Raw genomic sequence first — 19,905 nt, forward strand, 5'->3', positions numbered from 1 at the left:
ATTATTCATTTATTTTTGGCTGCGTTGGGTCGTTGTTGCTGTGCGTGGGCTTTCTCTAGTTGCTGCGAGCAGGGGCTACTCTTTGTAGTGGTGCGTGGGCTTCTCATTGTGGTGGCTTCTCTTGTTGTGGAGCATGGACTCTAGACACGTGGGCTTCAGTAGTTGTGACACGCGGGCTCAATAGCTGTGGCTCACGGGCTCTAGAGCGCAGGCTCAGCAGTTGTGACGCAGGGGCTTCGTAGCTCCGCGGCATGTGGGATCTTCCCGGACCAGGGCTCGAACCCGTGTCCCCTGCATTGGCAGGCGGATTCTTAACCACTGTGCCACCAGGGAAGTCCCCATTTGTCATATTTTAGATCCCACATATAAGCGATACCGTATGGTATTTGTCTGTCTGACTTCATTCAGTATGATAATCTCTAGGTCCGTCCATGTTGCTGCACATGGCATTATTTCGTTCTTTTTATGGCTGAGTAGTATTCCATTGTATATATGTACCACATCTTCTTTACCCATTCATCTGTCGATGGGCATTTAGGTTGATTCCACGTCTTGACTGTTGTGAATAGTGCTGCTATGAACATAGGGGTGCATGTATCTTTTTGAAGTATAGTTTCGTCCAGATATATGCCAAGGAGTGGGATTGCTGGATCATCTGGTAATTCTATTTTTAGCTTTCAGAGGAACCTCCATACTGTTTTCCATAGTGGCTGCACCAACTTACATTCCCATCAACAGTGTACGTGGGTTCCCTTTTCTCCGCCTCCTCTCCACCATTCGTCATTTGCAGACTTTTTAATGATGGCCATTCTTACTGGTGTGAGGTGATACCTCATTGTCGTTTTGATTTGCATTTCTCTAATAATTAGCGATGTTGAGCATCTTTTCACGTGCCTATTGGCCATCTGTATGTCTTTGGAGAAATACCTATTTCAGTCTTCTGCTCATTTTTGGATAGGGTTGTTTGCTTTTTTTGTTGTTGAGTTTTAAAAACTTTTTAAAGTTTTAAACTTTAAAAACTTTTTAAAGTTTACATAGGAAATCCCTGTGTAAATATGCAGTATTGTAATTTATTTGACTATTCCCTTATTGTTGGATACTTACGTTGTTTACAGTGTCTCTCCCAAACCTTTTATTTGGAAAAATTTCAGACCTCAGGAAAAGTGATAAGAACAGTAAACACCCATGTTTAGCACCTAGATTCACCAGTTACTTTGCTATATTTGCTTCTTCCCCCTTGCATCCATCCCTGTCCGTATCTCCTTGCCTCCCTCTCTGTATACACCTTTTTTGCTGAACCATCTTGAGAGTAAGTTGCAGATGTAATGACTACCTCTACATACTTACATATATATCCTAAGCATGAGAGTACTTTCCTAATAGCCACGGTACAGTTATCACAGCGAATTTATCATTGATTTATAATATAATTGAATATTCACATTTCCTCTAATGGCTCATGGCTCCTGTATTGGATAGCTGGGGTCTAGAACATACTCAGGAGGCACTGTGGCCCCAGGAGGGGCTTCTACCTCAGTAATGCAGCACCAGGGATAGAGGGCAGGAGTGAGAGGTAGGAATGGCTGGGTGAAAACTGGAGAATGAACCAGAAGTCTGCAAACAGAAGGGTTACCCTCCATCCTGATCATCAGAACATTAATAGGCAGGCACTTACCCCTAGGCCAAGTGAAGGGCAAGGAGGGGGTTCTTCTCTAAAGACCCTGAAAGAACTGTTTAAGGAGAATAAGGGAAGCTGGTGTGGTGTTAGGACCCCACCCAAAAGCCCTATGTAATCAGGTGTTTTGGGTGCTCACTTAGTCCTTAGGCTGCCTCACTGAACAAGCAAGGATCGCCTGCCGTCTGAGGGAAGCCTACAGCAAGAGAAACTAACATAAATAAATGGCCCAACAGTGACTCCAAAGAAAACAAATTCAGGTAGTAGAAGAGTGCTTGAAAGTATAATTTGAGAAATAAATCATCTTGTACACCTCCTTCTGAACATCTTGGGGCAGATGGTGTTTTCCAAAGATGGCTTTTCTATGATGTGCCCTTGCCAGCCCTCCACCAACGCGGGGGGTCTGATCCCCTCCCCCGGAGTCTGGGCAGGCTGTGGTTGCTTAGAACAGTTGAGTATGGCAGAAGGGGACTAGCTGTGTGACTTCTGCGGCTGGGTCATAAAAGGCCATGCAGCCTCTGCCTTGTTACTGAAGCCATACAGGAATCCAACCAGCCCAAGGCCGCCGTGCTGTGAGGAAGCCCATGGTGAGGCCACCTGGCGATGCTTCAGTGGGTGATCTCAGTCAGTAAGCAATCGGCCCAAGGGTCAGATATGTGAGCTGGAAGCCTTCAGGTAGTTCCAGCCCTCACGGTCCAGTCACTCTTCCAGCGTTTAAGTTTTCCCAGCTGAGGTCCCAGACCAGCCTTCCCTCCTGTGTCTTATCTCAATTCCTGACCCACAGCATCTATGAACATAATAAACAGACATTGGGCTGAAAGAAATAGTGTAATAGCTGCATGTTGTTGGGGCATTGAGTTTGATAGGGAATGAGGTGTGTGTGAAATACCTGATCTTTGGCTCTTTGGCTCTGAAGTTTCTGACTTGCTGTTAGTAATAATAACCCAAATGGGCCGGCCTAGAGTGGATGCAGCCTCAAGTTTGGTAGACCCCAAACCCACTACCTATTTTGATCTCTTTAAATTCAGGAATAAGTTTTCCCAAACACAGGAAAACTGTTAAACTTCCCAGGCAGTGCAACACTATTTCTGGACATGGAGTAAAACAAACATTTTCAAAGTATAAATGAAGCTAAAGAAAGAGGGGGGATTCTTTTGAAGGATATTCACAATCATTTGGTAGCTCTCCATTCACACTTACGGTTGTGTCTTCTGCAGGACTATTCAATTAATTATTGTTTATAGCCCTGGTAAGTTTGAGAATAAATTACTTATGCTAAAATTCAGTGTTGTCAGGAGATTGAAATCTTATAAATACAACTGAAGAAAAATCAAAGAGCTGCCCCTGAAATATTATTTTCTCAGTTATATTTTACCCATATTAACATGGCTAATGGTAAAAATACATTGTAAACTCAAACATTTAATTGACAGTAATTAGAAAAAGCAGCATTATCAGAATGAGCTGATCATTCTGTTGGGTTTTAGTGCCTTGCTGGTAATTTTTCCGTTTTTTTGCCCTCCTTTTCCACTCCCTGATTCCCTCGCTTACACTCCTAAAACATCCCCCACCAAGCCTTAAAGCTGAAAGATGTGGATAAAGATAGCCTTCAAGTAATCCAGACAGGAGACTACATTTTTGGGAGTTATGTGCTCAGCTCTCTGCTTTAATTATAAGATACATTATCAGGTCATTTCATTAACCGAAGAAATAATTATTTTTTTCTGCTTCCTGTAAATTAGTCGAAAAGAGGATTTAGAGATTCACCAGAAATATATGCCACTGTGGAAACCAGGTATAAAGAATAATGTCGGAACTCTTGCTCTCAGAAGGCTGCTCAAATGCTCCTTTCTTATCAGAGACCATCCCTGAGAGGGCTCCCCGTATTAAATCAGAAGTCATGTATGGAAAAAAAACAAAACAAAGCTCATTTGTGTATACTTACTGCTCTGTGGTGACCGAAATGGGAAGGAAATCCAAAAAAGAGGGGATATATGTATACATATGGCCTATTCACTTCGCTGTGAATCTACTGAAACTAACCAAACATTGTAAAACAACTATACCCCAATTATAAAAAAAGTCATTTGTGTTTCTGTGTCTGTTTATCCTGTGTCTTGGTGAACTGGAAAGCCATTTAGAACCTTTCTAGACAAAGCCAGTCGTACCTTTTGCAAATGTAGTAATTGTCTCTGACTTCTCAATGAAAGGGCGAAGTATGAAAAACAAACAAAACAGAAGAGAATTAAAGGGTCATCAAAAGAGGAAGAAAAACTGAAGAAATACACAAATGTATCTAAGCCAGTGACTTATTTGCGTTCACGAAATCAGAATTTTCCATGCCTCTCACACACTGCTTCTTCGTCTTTTTCTGAACTGATACTAGGGAAAATTTTAATCGGTAAATTTGAATAAGATGAAGTATATGGAGAAATGCAGAATAAAAATAGAAAATCAAAATTAAGGAATGCAGAGAAGCCAAGTAAGCGGGGAAAAAATGAAGTCAAATGACTGGGAAGAATAACTGGAAAATACTCAATATGCCAGAAGCCTTAGAAAACCAGAACCCTTTTGAGAGGACATTCAGTTAAAACCAAAAGTTTCTTTTTGGTAAGTTAACTAAAAACAAGATTGTTTGAACCCTTTGATTTAAACTGAATATTTAACATTAATACATAAGATAAAATACTTTCAACTTATATGAGGAAAACCACAGGAAGGTTAAAACAAATCAGGCATTTCATATTTATTTTTAGGCTTACTAATTAACTAAAAAAGACTTATCCCCCTGTTTAAGCCGATGTATAATTAAGGTATCTGAGTACAAAGAATTCGTCTCTAAAGCTAAATTAGAACGTAGGAGGCAAAACCTGAGATTTTGCAGGTACTCTTTCTCTTAAAAATACAAACTTCTGAAAGTATTCTCTATTCTTCTAGTAAATCGTTGAGACACTCCCACAGGTGAGGCAGTCTAATCAGTGCCACGGGGGTGGGGGCGGGGGTGGAGGTGGGGGGGTATAGAGACAAAGTTTCTTTCAACACTAGTTTATGAAAGGCTGATAATCCAAGAAGCCTAGAATAAAATGCTGCCTTGAAATGTTGGTTATTTCAGGCCACGCCTAGTAGTTAGTTGAGTCTTCCAGTTAGTGCAGAGTTGACCAATGGAAACACCAAGGCCTTTTATTTTAAAATAAATAAAATTGGATGGTAGGGACACGGAACATACTTTAATCCTTTTTTAATTATGTAGAATCATCAGATGAGCACAGGCGACCGCGCTGAACCAGAATGCAGTCACGCTCTCAGGGCTTAGCGTCAGACTGTTTGATCTGGCACCCCATGGCCTTGGGCTGCGCTGCTTTATACAAGCCGGCATCATTAGTGATTGCGATTTAATGAGCCCCCTCTTCTCAGTTTTAAGAACCTGTTCGTGTTAAATGTTGAGCGCTTTTTAACCCTTGCTGCAACCTCTGCGAAATCGGTCCTGTTCTTATTTTATAGATGGTTACACCGAGGCTTCGACGTGTAATGACACTTGCCGGTGTTCACGAAGCCAGTGGATGCTCAGGACAGGATTCAGAGCCAAGTCTAACTCTGGCATCTGATCTCGGCATTACTGTCCTGCCGGACTGCGGTCTTTTAATCTGAATTCTGAAGTCCAAAAAGCTCAAAAAATTGAAGTTCTTTCTTTATACCTGCTGCCCAAACTAAGTCCATGGCAAAACCTAGCCTGCAGTGATCTGGGGGCCGTGGTCTTCCCCTGCTCAGTGTCGACGTTCACAGATTGCGCTGTAGCTGTACTGTGTCTGTAGAGTAGACTGTTTCACGCAATGGAGGCACGTACTCTTTTTAAAACTGAAAACCTTTCAGTTCTGAAAGCCGTCTAGCCCTGTGGATTTCCAGAAGAGACGTGCACCTGACTGCCTCTCACCACCTGGCACCTGCCAGACCGCTGTCACTTCCCTGACCCTCCCTCTTCACCCTACTCCCACCCCCAGCCCCACGCCCCCCACCCTGCTGTTGATGTGCTGCTCCTCGTGTGCTCTGGATGTGGAAGTTTAAGCATGTCAACTTTCAGTACCCCTAAAAACTCAGATAATTTTTCAGAATCCTAAGGTCACACTGCTATTTCCAGTTCCAATTCAACACTACAGGGTTCTCGCTTCTTCCACATTCCCTAACTTCCTTCTCCGCCATCATTTTTTTTGTGCTTTTTTTTTTTTTAAATGTCCTTTCTATTTAACCAGGGTACAAGGTATTTCTCCTGGTATGTGCAAACGTACATGCACATTTTAACTTAGATAATAGGTCCTTCATTTTATAATGAGGTTCATTCTGAGTTTTGAAATACCAGCATTTTTAGTGCACTTAAAATGATTCATCCATAAAAATTATATACAGAACATTTTAGGAATTATATATATATATAATCTAAAGCAGCCTGAATCACCTTAAGTGTTAATCATCTAAGGCCAAATGAATGTGTATGGAGTAAGTGTTGGAAGGTCATTGCTGAGGTATTACACTCCTCTTGCTTTTTGGAGTATTTCCCTTAGGAGGAAGGGCAAAGGCAGAATTATTGATTAAAGATTTACTGGAGGCCTTCAATATACTACTCACTTAGAATGAGGTAAGTGAGGGATGGGTTAAGAATTTAATCTTTTATTCTGACTTTTTTTGGAAATGGAGAAAGGGGGGCAGGGGGCAGTGGAGGGAAGAGGTTCTGCAGATGACTCTCAAAAGTGGGTTCTATGGGACTTCACTGGTGGCCCAGTGGTTAAAACTCCGCGCTTCCAGTGCAGGGGGGCGCGTGTTCAATCCCTGGTCAGGGAACTATGATCCCACATGCCGCACGGTTTGGCCAAAAACAAAAAACAAACAAAAAAAAAACAGTGGGTTCTTTTATTTCCAGTCTTATTCCGTGAGGACAGGAAAGAATTTGGCTGGAAGTGTTAGAATGGATTTACTTCTGAATCTCTCTTGCTGTCTTCATCACATTTGGAAGAAAGAGGAGAGTTTGGAGGAGAAGATCGCTCGATGAGCCCTGCTTCTCTCTCTCTGGGCTTGGCCCCGAGGTTGCCTATTTCCCAGCGGCCTCCAGGGAATATGGGGCATCAGGCAGGCCTGTCCGAATGTGAGAGAGTTGGGACAGACCCATCAGTATCACAGAGGACAGAAGAAGAACTAATGTTCGCCGAACACTTGATCTGTGTCAGGCTCCATACATGTTGTCACATGTAGTGTTTACAAAAACTGACGTTTCATCCCCATCTTACAGCTGAAGGCCGCTGAGCCTCAGAAGTTAAGAAGCTTACCAAGGGTAAATGGAGAAGTCGAGGCTGAAGCACATTTCTGTCCCCAAAGCTCATGTCTTCTCTATCACATCCTCTATCCCCCAACTATCACTGGGTTTACAGCAAGGTTGGAGTTTGGGGGCAAGACCAGTCGTGTTACTGCTCTGGTCACGTGGCAGCCGGGGAAAGGGCTCGGGTTCCTCTTTCAGGTGGCCTGGTACCTTTTCTCTCACTGTGCCCCTCGTTGCGTACATTGTGTGCACAGCCAGCGCAAGGCAGTCAACAGAAGACTCCCTCTCTGAGCTCTGTCTTCCTAGTCAACACTGTATCTCTGTCCTCTTGGACATGCTGTGGTCCATCCCTCCATTTCTGAGGCCACCTGTGAGCTGGCTTCTCGGGCACCTCCCGAGTCCTGTGTCTCGGTCAGAGCTGGGGTCTGTGGCTGCTTCCTGGTCCCTGAAGAAACACATTTGAAGAAAATCTTAGGAAGCAGTCGGCCCGCAGTAGGTGAATAGTTGTGGAATGAATGGGTCTCTTGCCTTCTGGAAACCCCCGTGAACAGGAGTGGGTTTACATGTTCTCCTACCTTTGTGCTTGGCAGTTTTCCCACAGCGTTCATTTGAAAACAAATTCAGATTCTGTCCCAGGTTACTTTTATACCGCCACTGGTAACACTAAGGATGTATTTGTGCTGAGGGAAAAACACTGCTTTCAAGGTTGCCTCTTGGAATAAGGGTTCTTTTTCTATTCTAATTAAATTATTTTCTTAAACTTGCTGTTTCAGAGGATAAATATTTAACTAGAGACTGCAATATTACTTAATTTTATCTTCCCGACCAGTCACTGGGCTACCATGAGAACATTTTATTATTCCGTTAGATTATAAAATCATGGAACATTTTTCATCTCTTAATAGGGAGAGATAATGCATGTGAGAAAACTTCATATATGTTCCTACGAAAGGAGCTTCCTGTGCGCCTGGCTAACACAATGAGAGAAGTTAATCTTCTGCCGGATAACTTGCTTAACCGCCCTTCGGTGGGATTGGTTCAGAGTTGGTAAGTAAATAGCGTGGCTTCAGATGCGTCTACCCAGAATGCTCTGAACATTTGGCATTGGGACCATTCTCCCTAAACGTACACGTACTGCTTCTGTGGGAACGAGTCATTCAGGATGGCTGGGTTTCCCAGGTAATTAAAAGTTGGGTTTTTTTTTTTATTTTAACTGACAGTGTATAATTGTCCTAAGGAAAATACTTTTCAACTGTACTAGACACTTTCTTGACTTTTCAAATTTTTTTTCTGGTTATAAATGTGATTTTTCGTTGAAGAAAATGGGAAAGTACAGAAAAATATAGAAGAATAGCAATGCAGTGTCCCATGTGAGCAGATCTGCAATTCTTTGGATAGGGGGATGTTGCTGCTTTGATCCAGTCTCTGCCGTGTTTTTTCTGTTTTCCTTTTAAAGAAGTTTTTAGAAGACAGTACTTATTTTAGGACAAATTAAGTCATTTAAAGGGGAACCTCCCATGTGAAAAATACGAGCTAGCTGCTGTACCTCATCTCCCCCATGAAAAGTCTGAAGTATCTTCACAGAGTATGTTAGCATTCAGTCAGGTGTAGCTCTGATGCTTAAAGCATGTGCTGTCTAATTGAAGAAGTTGAATTTGTGACTGAACTGCCCACTCAGTAGGCAGAGTGGGATGGGTGAGTGGTGGGAGGGAAGAGCAGGTGGTGTATTTTTAGAAAGGGATTTGCATAGATTTGAGAAGCGCTCGCTTGTCTCCTCTGTATCCTACAAGCAAAGAAGTCCCCGTGGAGAAAGCTGGAAGGGTTCAGGAGGCCAGATGCACAAAGTGCTCTCAAGCCAGCACTGAAGGAGGTGCCATGGGGGCCTGGGGGAGGGAGGTGCCGACTGTGGTCTGCGCTGCCCCTTGGTGCGGGGGGGTCGGGGTGGGGGGTGGAACTGACAGGGACAGGGAGAGCAGGTCAGGGGATGGGAATGATGTGGACAGATATGGGGAGAGCGGAACCATGAATTAGTTGGCATCTAGAGTATTAACGGAGGCCGGGCTACTGAAAGATGGCCATTCAACAGTCATTCCTCAGTAATACTGATTATAATAAATTCTTAGGGTTGAGAATGAATCATCTGAGAAACACTCTATTGGGTGGTCCGTCCTTGTCCCAGACAAGCAGCAGCCCCTCACCGAGGCAGGCGCAGGGGCCCCGGGACCCCAGAAAGCTCAAAAGAGGTGGCGACCATGGCTCCCATCTTAAGGTCACTTGGATTCTACTGTAAACTCATAGCTTGTTTCAGGAACAGCGAGTACTTGTTTGCATGAGACTTCTTTATTGCTCCAAGACCATGATTAGATCTCCAGCAGAAAGTACATAAGCACTCCTGGGAGCTAGCTACTGTGCTGGGAATTCTAGATAGGCTAGCTGGCTTTCAAGTCCCCGGTCATGGTGGCAGTGACAGTCAAACATTTACTATCACTTACGTAAAAGTCACTTCAGGGGCTTCAGAGTGAATTGCTGACTCACATTACTGAGTCAGCTCTTTTTTTTTTTTTTTGGTCTCCTTACTATTTCTCTCCCATAGCCATTGCAAACTTGTGCATGTTACTTCTTCCCTTTCTTTTTTAAACATTCAATTTTGAAATAATTGCGTATTTAACAGAAGGGTTTGCAAGACTAGTAGCAAGAATTCCCATATCCTTGCACCCAGATTCACTAATTGTTAACATTTGGCTACATTTGTTCTATCATTCTCATTCATATTCTCTCTCCCTCTCTCAATATATTTATATATGTATGGTACACACATAGAATACATTATTTTTTTCTGAACCATTTGGGTTAATGGTATACATCATGCCCCTTTACCCCTAAATACTTGAGTGTGTATCTCCTTAGAACAACTCTTAGAAAACTACAGTTTGATTATCCAATTTGGGAAATTTAACATTGATACAGTAATATTATCTAATATGTGGACCCTACTGTCTTTCATCACTAGTCCTAATAGTGCTTTTCTTTTTAAGCAATCCCTACCCTCACCCCTGATTTATGAATCCAGTTCAGGATCATGCATTGTGTTTACTGGCCATTTCCTTTTCCTCTTGAAAGCAAATCTTAAGTATAACAGGCCGTGAAGCCCACCTCAGTCAGTGTTCTCCTTGCTTTCTTGACTTTCAGGCCAGGAAGCTCAGCATAATCTTTGACTCCTTTCCATTTATGACTTTGCCCTTTAAATGAACTGTCCCCTTCTGGAAGGATGGGATGCCTGCCTGAAATTCTGCTGATATGTGGCAGGGCAGAGGGCATCACTGTGGATGGCTGACTGTGGCCTCTCAGGGTGGTTTAACCTAGTGATTTCAACAATGTCTAGTTCATAGCCTTATATGCCCAGAAACTTTTAAAAAAAATATACCCAGCAACGAACATACTTCAGTATCATGTGTTGTCACAAAGTTCAGGTGAGGCTGATTAATAAAACGTCCTTCCTGTTTATTTATAAGCTTAACAGTCATTTTTAGTTACTGGCGTGCCCTCATCCTCTATCCACAGTGGGATAGTAGGATTAGTAGTCATTAATTATTAGAAATAATTGGAATAAGGGATAATTTTTTCAGGACATGTTAAGACCCAAAGCAGAGCTCATATACCTCTAAGTAATTGGAATCTTTGAATCCGCACCAGATCCGGCAGGTCCAGTCTGGCTGTAGCCGCTGCTGTAATGTGCCTCTCTAAGTCCCATTTTTCCTCTGTCCTCCAGATCTTTGTTGGACATATTATTTCTTATACTGGCCCTGAATGAGATATGTCAGTATTCTTAATCCAGAAGCTGTTTCTGAGGGCCTAAGAGGAATTCTTTCTCCTTCATTACATGTTGATGAAGCTAGGTTAACTGTGAGAAGGAACCTTCTTTATTTCTAGCTCTAGGTTCTCTTTTTCCTCCTTTTCCTGCTGTGCCACGCAGCTTGCAAGATCTTAGTTCCCCAACCAGGGATTGAACCCAGGCCCATGGCAGTGAAAGCACCGCTGGACCGCCAGGAAACTCCCCTAGTTCTAAGTTCTTAGCATGCACTTCAGGGTCACACACGTGCTTCTTAAATTTTCTGTGCACTTTTTTTGGTAATCAAACTGTAGACTCGATGTATCAGTTAGGACATGTGTGTTAGGGAGTAGCAGAAAATCCAACTAAACCTGGCTTAAGCAATAAATTGTAACTGTAAGATCCAGCCATAGGATGAGGTTTTGGTGTTGGTTTGATTCAGAGATTCACGAGATTATCAAGGCCCTACTTTCCATGGGGTCGGCTTCATTTTCTGGCTGGATTTTCTCCTGCTGACAGAATAGCTGCAGCAGTTCCAGGCTTTACATCCATGGACCGCATTGTCCAAAAGCAGAGCAAGTTAATTTCTCTCCCAAAGACCGCCAGCAAGTCTGCTGTCTTATTTTACTGGCCTGAATCGAGGCAGTGATGTCCATTCCTGAGCCAATCCCTGTGTTCAGGGAAATGCGACTCAGTGACAGGCTTAGGCCAGAACTATCGGACTAATTAGGAATTAGTGACAAGAGAAATAGGATTACCCAGAGCAAAACAGGGCCACCCAGGAGCTTTGCGTGGTATCAGCTTCCCCGGAAGCACTTGAGCTACATGGCGGGTGGAGGGGATTGGATGGATACCTGGGTGGAAATTTAACGTACTCCTAAGGAAAAGGGAAAGGAGGATGGATGTAGGGTAGGCAGCTAACACAGTATCTCTTTTTTTCAGGTATATGCAGAGTTTTCTTGAACTTCTAGAATATGAAAATAAGAGCCCTGAGGATCCACACGTCTTGGATAAGTAAGTATGGTACCAAACTTACCTGAAAGTCAAAATATCTAGGTTAAAAAATGTTTTGGTAAATGGAACTCATGTCATTAAGAACCAAGAAGTACAACTTGGACGAAAGCATTAGGTTTCTTAATGGGTAACAGCTCAACGTTGCAGTTTTTTAAAATTTTGAGTTAAGAATTTAACATAGTACCAAGGGAATAATGACCCTTCCAATTACACTTCATGATCTAATTCTTAATCCTTGTCTTCTGGTGAACTGGTGCTGGACACTCACTGTAAATATTACAGTAAATGTTCCACCTAGTGGTAGTTTTAAGAATGCACTGGCCCCTGGGTATACATGAGTTTATGTACTTAGTCCTTTACAATTTGTTTTTAAATTTTCAATGCGATATTACATTTGAGCTCAGAGAATCAATAATGCTTTTATTTTGGAGCAGCGTAAAAGCGTATGCTATTAACATAACAGCTATTCTGAATTCTGTTGCTGCTGTTAGGCACGAAGGCTGCTAAATTCTCATGCTGATGGAAAATATTTCTGGTTTTTCCCTTTTCATTTAACCGGGAAACGCTGACCCTAGCTCTGAGTGTGGTTTTTTCACCCCCAAGAGAAATTGTGTCCCCTTCACATTACTTTCCTCCTCTTTCATGTACCCATCAGTGAATGCATATGGCAGGCCTGTTGTGCTGAGGAATTCCTTTGTAAGTAGAAACCTGACCCACAGCATTGTGACACCAAATGCCTTACATGTAGCTGTTCCGTAAAAAGAACTAAGAAGCACCGTGTTTCATAAGAGACCATAGCTGGAGGCATTTAACCCAGCTCTCTCAATTCACAGATAAGAAAACTGAGGTCCAAGATGTGAGCTGACTTCCCCAAGATTGTAACATTAGTTAGGAGCAGAGCTGGATCTGTAAATCATGTTTCCTCTTCCTTGGTACGTCGCTCTTTGCAGTGCACCATACTGCCAGAACTGCTGGTCTGAGTCATGAGTAGCTAGCTGAAATGTAGTTACAGATTAAAATACAAAGGGAAAAAAGTCCTGACCTGTTTTATACTTTGCTAGGTGTTTTGCTAATGGGTCTATGAAATGTGGAAAGGGAGGCATTGGATTAGAGCCCCCAGCTGTAATGTTTTTCTTGTTGTAAGCCCTTGCTGTCATTTAAGTTATCAAAGTTAAATAAATCGAACTCAGAAGTTTGGTTTCTCAAAAGTCATTAGCTAGTGACAGTTTGGCTGATATCCTCCAAATTAGGACTGACCTCTATAGCTTCAAATTTTGGGATATAGATTTGTGGAAGTTTATGATATTAAATTTCTGCTGTGTGTTTCCTGGAGTCCTGTCTCAGTTTCTGGAACAGGTTATCAGTCAGATGCGATTTATGGACGCGAGCCTGCTTTGGAAACTGCCAAGTGCTGGATCCAATGTGTACGAGATTGTAATGATAATAGCTCTCGCTCAGTGACGTTTAGTAACTTGTCCAGGTTGCCGTGAAGCTAGTTAAGAGACTTGGGATTGTAGAAGCCCGAGTTTGCAGTGAAGGAAGGAGTGGAGAGTTCTGCCCATCGTAGCAGCCTTTTCTTATCGGTGAGAGGTTATATAGCAGTCATGGGCAGGGAAACCACTTAAGTAAAGTGAAAGTAGCTTAGAGGACAAGGATGTTTGTCGTAATGATAAAGTTTAGAAGAGCCCCAGAAGATTGGGGAAGTAGTCTGAGAATTGAACCATTGAAGCAAGTCTCCTCCCCTCAGATAAGTTGAGGCACTTTTCTACTGTAATGAATTGTTTCAGTTTAGTAATATTTAATTTATGAATATGGTGGGAAGAGCATTATGTAAAGGATAAATGGTCCATTAGAAAATTTCTTGAGGATATTATGACCTTATAATTTCTGAGTTGATTTATTCATCTTTGCTGTCTTTGCACATATGTATTTGTTACAGAAGTATTTCATCATTGAGAAAAATAAGACTATTTGGGTAAATAAGGTTACTCCAAATTTCCATTACTGGGGGCCAACCACTGTTAACATTTTCCTTCCATTTACACTTTTAACTAGGCATGTATATTTCTATATGTGTAGAATGTGTGTGTGTGTGTGTTTTACAGAAATAACAGTGTCAGCATTATAGATCTACACCATTAGTAGTAGTTTCATAGTGGTCCATCTGCAGATAACTCATGTGATTTGACCTCCTGTCATTGGGTTTTAGAATAGTTCGTGGTTTTCTTGCTACTATAAGCAGTGCTCTAAAGAACAGCTCTTAAATACAGCTGTTGGCCTTGTCCAGTTATTTTCCTAGAATCAATTCCTGGGAGTGGAATGACTTTCTTTGGGCTTTTGATATAGGCTGCTCGATTGCCCCTAGAAATGCATCAGTTATGCTCCCACACTCTGGCTGACAGTGGTTATTCTTTGCCAGTCTGTAAGCGGAGAATAGCGTTGCATTGTTTTAATTTGCTTTTCTTTTATTATTTTGAAGGTGAAGTTGTTGGTGTTTGCGTTTCCTCTGGTACATTTTCTATTGATACCAGGCCCCTTGCCTAGTTTTCTGTTAGGGTGGTCATCTTTTCCTTCACTAAGAATAGTAACTCTTGTGAATATATTTTTCCCAGCTTTCACTTTTTCTTGACTTTATAATGTGTGCCCCTATAAAATTGCTGAAATCCTGCATAGCCCTATTATTGGTTTCATCGTGGTTTCTGCCTTTGGTATTAGAACAGCCTCCCTTTACTCCAAGGTTATATACTTATTCAGCTGATTTTCTTTTTCCTTTTCTACAATTTCACCCTTTTACATTTAAGTCTTTTAACCCATTTTGGGGCTTAAAGTTTAAAATTGAGGTGTGACTTAAATTGTTAGCCAGCTGTCCCAACTAATTTGTTTCCCTACTGATTTACATTGTCACTTTATCGATATGCTGAATTTTTACACACACATACTCATTCACCCTTGATCCTGGTTCCAGGCTTTTTATTTGGTTCCATTGACTTGTCTTTCTGTTCTTAGTTACCATTCCCAATATATTTTTCCCTCTGCACTTTTACAGTAATATACTGGAATTCTTGAATAGGTTTGTCTTAATCACCATTGTTCTATCTACATTTCGTCACCATATTTTACTGCTGAGAGAAATTCGTTTCAAAATTTTATTCTTAAAAAGTTTGACATTATTTCTTCATGGAAGCTATTTCTTTAAGACTCCATAATAAATCCTTGGAGATTTTTGGGATTGTCTTCATGTTGTCAGAAGAAATATTAATATATTCTGCAATTATGTATTCAGCAAACAGTTATAGAATCTGTATTATTAGTAATCACTTATCTGGAAAGTCAGTGGATTCCTAAAAAGGCATTTGAGCATTTTTTTTTCTTTACTAGAACCTTCTACTTGTTTTTTTGGGTTTTTTTTTTTTGCGGTACGCGGGCCTCTCACTGTTGTGGCCTCTCCCGTTGCGGAGCACAGGCTCCGGACACGCAGGCTTAGCGGCCATGGCTCACGGGCCCAGCTGCTCCGCGGCATGTGGGATCTTCCCGGACCGGGGCACGAACCCGCGTCCCCTGCATCGGCAGGCGGACTCTCAACCACTGCGCCACCAGGGAAGCCCACCTTCTACTTTTTGTATCTCTGAAGGAAGACTTTCTGTAGAAAGTTTCAAGCAAAAACTGAGTAATACTTTAGTTTCTCGTGAGTACTTCCTTGTAGCCTGTGATGATAATGATGTCTCTGCCTTATAAAATAAATACCAACAGGTAAATAGTACTGAGATAGACCTGGGAAGTTTATACATTAGCCCATGAGATTTTGACCATTTTGACCGTTTTTTTCTTTCCTTCCCACACAGCTTTCTACAAGTTCTAATTAAAGTCAGAAATAGACACAATGATGTGGTTCCTACAATGGCCCAAGGAGTGATCGAGTACAAGGAGAAGTTTGGGTTTGATCCGTTCATTAGCAGTAACATCCAGTATTTTCTGGACCGGTTTTATACCAACCGCATCTCTTTCCGCATGCTTATTAACCAGCACAGTAAGTTGGCTTTTCTTGGTCCAGTTTTGAAAAGATAACCAGAGTGATTTCTCCGACATGTTTTCCTGTTGCTTCATTTTTAATTTACTGATCTGCATTTTTGTCTAGAAATTTCATTTCTAGTTCAGTTTCTCCTAAGTGAGTCCTATCTGTGAAAAAGCTAATCATTAGAACTCTCTGTTAAAAGAAATCCTTGAAAGGCTTTTTGGGTGCTCATATTTGAGACAGGACCACTGCCTGCCTTTTAAGCCTCTCCTGTTACATTCCTGGTGGGGGTGAGGGACCGGCTTTAATGGCAGCCTGGTGTTCATCTCTGAATACTTTCAGTGTCTCTAGGGTCTGTTCTAGTCTTCATTCAGGATGTCACATGTTTTCCTTTTTGGTTTTAAAAACATTGATACTAACAATATTGAACTGACAAGTTGGCAATATGAGCATGGATCTTTTATTTCACAGTGATCAGTGAAATCAGATTAAGCGGGTTTGTCAAACCCTAATCTTGTATTGAGAGTTTTAGTCTCCTCTCTAGGCTGATAAGCAGATAAGAAAAAAAAACAACAACTAAAATTCTCTTCACAAAAACTTTTAAACTGATTTTCAGCGTGTTTCTTTGTCAGATTTCATAATTCTTTTTTTTTTTTTTTTTTTTTTTTTTGCGGTACACGGGGCTCTCACTGCTGTGGCCTCTCCCGTTGCGGAGCACAGGCTCCGGACATGCAGGCTCAGCGGCCATGGCTCACGGGCCCAGCCGCTCCGCGGCATGTGGAATCTTCCCGAACCGGGGCACGAACTCGTGTCCCCTGCATCGGCAGGCGGACTCTCAACCACTGCGCCACCAGGGAAGCCCGGATTTCATAAATCTTATGAAAAAGCATCCAGGTGTCTAGCGTCTAATTCACCCTCTCTGTTGAGTCAGAAAATGGACAGAGCATCTTTATTTTACTAATGTGTTTTATTTGGATAACCAAATGTTATGCAGCTGTTAAATGTGGGTTTGTTCTAAACGTGTGTCTGTTTAAAATGTAAATGTTTGACAGTTTACAGGAAATTTATAGGGGAAAAAAGAGAACCCAAATACTATTTAAACTACTTAGATAACTACAGTTTCTTTCTGACCTACATATGTGTGTCTTCATATATACGTACATGTTTTTCGGTCGTTGACTACGTTTGCACACCTCTTGGTTTTCTTCCACTTAATTAGTTGGCACTTTATGTATTGGCCTAATGTCCATACTTGTCCTTTTTCATAATTAAAATCTCTACCTATTTTGTTTAAACATTCTCCTTTTGTGGAGCCTGAGTTATTCCCAATTTTTGTTTGATTTAAAAATAGCTACACATATAAACATTTGAATTCAGATTACTTTTTTCTTTGGGGGTCCTTTTGGTTTTTTTCAGAAGTAAAATTTTGCAAACCTTGTATATTATGAAAGTAGTTAAATGTACTTTTAAAAACGCTTGCACAAATAGCGTTCGTGTGTAGTACGGTGAAAAATAAGCTCCACAGTGGAGGCATTTGAGGTGCTCATGGTGAAGACCCTGTGCAAGCCTGGTCTGATGGTGCAGACTGCATTTTCTAAATATTTAGTGAATGTTGGAATAAATGTCTAGGGTAGTGCTGAGAAGGTGGGTAAACTTGGCTGAGGATGAAAGGAAGTTTTTTTCATCCAAGTCACGTTGTGTTGGGGAGAGCGGGTTGGGTACCCGGCCCATGTCACTGCTTTAGGACCTGCTAACTGCACCTGGCAGATTTCACAGCACATCCTTCCTCCTCAGTTGTCTGATAGCTGATCACCCACCAGTTGAGTGGATTCTGTTGCTCTGAGTCACTGTGGATGCTAAAACGGTTTTCACAATAAGAAAATCTTTTCAAAACTTACAAGCCTCATATTTCTCTGCCTGACCATCCTAGCCTGCTGTGTTTTTAATCCTCTCCCTTTTCCCTTGTGTTTGTTTAGCACTACTGTTCGGCGGTGACACCAATCCTGCGCATCCCAAACACATAGGAAGTATTGATCCCACTTGCAACGTGGCTGATGTTGTGAAAGGTAAGGAGGCCAATGTAACGTTAGCGGTTGTGGTTCCAGTAGGATTGTGGTTTCGTTGAGGCAGCTTGGCTCTAGGGTTATGGCGCTGAACTGTTTGCTGGTTCATCAGGCCACTCTGGGCCCAAGCCATTTGATCGAAATATGCCTTGTTCTTTCTAGGTGGCTCAGGAAGCGATGCATAATTAGTAATGTTCAAAATCGGAGTTTCTACTTCATTGACTAAGGCTTTTCTTATAGTTCTAGCTAAACAGTAAATATTTATTAGCTTAAGAGTCTAAGTTTCAATTGCCACCACTGTCTGAAAATTTCAGAGACTGCAAACCCCTGTTATAAAATTCAGCTGAATTCACGTGTTTGTAAAACGTATATATCTTTCTGACATGCACTCCAGGTTTTCGAATCTACATGGCATTTGGGCTTCACGGGTTCACTGGATGTGGAGCTGGACTCTGTTCCAGCAGCCTCAGGGTAGAACAGAACCCTAGAGCCATATGTTCCTAGTGCCTGGGCACTTGGAATTTGAACAGCAGTCTCCTCATTTTTCATTTAAGATCAATGCTAGCTCCAGAAAGCCTTCCTGGTTGTAAGTGATCCACCAGGTTCCTGGACCTCTTCAGTGTTCTTCGGTGTTAGGGTTATTCTCTGCAGCCTCGGATCCCCAGACTGTCCCCTTTCCTAGATTGTGTCTCCTCCTGTGGCCCTCCTCTCCTTATCTAAACACACACCTTACTAGTTTCAGGACCATAGCTCTCTCCGATCTTCATTGGGATCTCTGTTGCTCTTACTTTTGCTGGATTGTGTAGCTAAATGACCAGGAGGCAGACGAGGGCCTTGTCTCCTTGGCAGAGCTCTCAGGCCTGCCTCAAGCAGAGTGACCTTTGCTCTTGGAGCTTGGAGGGCCAGGGGACGGTGCCCCATGTGGGCAGCCTCCCCAGTGGGAGAACAGACCAGATCTTCAGCCGCTAAAGCTAAGGAAAACCTGTGCTGTTTGATTACCCTAGGCATCCCCCTGGTGGCCTTAGCTCAGGCTAGGCTTGTCAGGCTGCCCTGGCCTCTGTTTAGTTAGAAAACATGTACTCACATTACTTCAGTTACAAGTGAGTAGGCTCAGCTTCAGCACCCTAAGAACCCTGTATGTAGGTTTCTCTCTCACAAGATAACCCTCTGTAGGCCCCCAGCAGGGAAGGGAAGCAGGTTTGGTCTTATCACCACTTGTATGTTCATCTGGCCCTAGCCAGTGGCTTTTATGATTCAGAAAACCTGGTTCAGATAGTTGACTGCCCTTAGAAAAAAAAAGGTACACATTCATAAAGCAAAAGTGCATTGTAATATATTGCATATGTGCCTTTTCTCTTGAACTGCAAGCAATTTGAAGTCAGGGTATTTGTCTTATACTTGTTTTGTGACTCGCATAGGACTTAGTATATGCCTGTGTAGATGGTCAATAAACATTCCTTGGCTTGAGAAATGTTCAGCTTTTCGGTAATTTACTTTTAAAAAAGCTTTATTGTGGTACAATTCACATGCCATACGATTCACCCATTTAAAGTGTACAATTCAGGGGTTTCTAGTTTATTTATGGAGTTGTGCGACCATCACCATAATCCAATTTTAGGACTTTTTCATCACCCCAAAAGAAACCCCATAGCCATTAGCCGTCACTCCCTACTACCCCTCTCCCCAGCCCTAGGCAACCACTAATCTATTGGGTTGGCCAAAAAGTGCCTTCCGTTTTTAAGTAAAAATAAAAGACACATTTTTCATTTTCACCAAGAACTTTATTGAACCACATATTCACCCTTTTGTTCCACTACCTGCTGCCATTTTTCAGGCAACTTCATAATTCCATCTTACCAAAACTTTTTATCTTTGAGCAAAGAACTCTTTCAGGGGCCTTTGAGTCTTCCAGGGAATTGAAATTTTTTCCATTAAGAGAATTTTGTAAAGACTGAAAGAAATTGAAATCCAAAGGTGCAATGTCTGGTGAATACAGCCGATGAATCA

The 19,905-nt window shown here is 42.0% G+C and overlaps 1 protein-coding gene across 3 annotated transcripts in view; it reads left to right on the top strand.

The window, feature by feature from the left end:
- PDK3 (pyruvate dehydrogenase kinase 3) overlaps positions 1 to 19,905 on the top strand; it is a 259,141-nt gene that overhangs the window by 196,718 nt on the left and 42,518 nt on the right. For all 3 annotated transcript variants that reach the window (XM_079910041.1, XM_079910042.1, XM_079910040.1), the window contains exons 2-5: positions 7,886 to 8,027; positions 11,752 to 11,823; positions 15,666 to 15,850; positions 17,812 to 17,901. In XM_079910041.1, the coding sequence (XP_079766167.1) occupies positions 7,886 to 8,027; positions 11,752 to 11,823; positions 15,666 to 15,850; positions 17,812 to 17,901 (489 nt within the window). The remainder of the gene's footprint in view (positions 1 to 7,885; positions 8,028 to 11,751; positions 11,824 to 15,665; positions 15,851 to 17,811; positions 17,902 to 19,905) is intronic.

The sequence above is a fragment of the Stenella coeruleoalba genome (assembly GCF_951394435.1).
Source record: "Stenella coeruleoalba genome assembly, chromosome: X".
In the NCBI taxonomy this organism is placed as follows: Eukaryota; Metazoa; Chordata; class Mammalia; order Artiodactyla; family Delphinidae; genus Stenella; species Stenella coeruleoalba.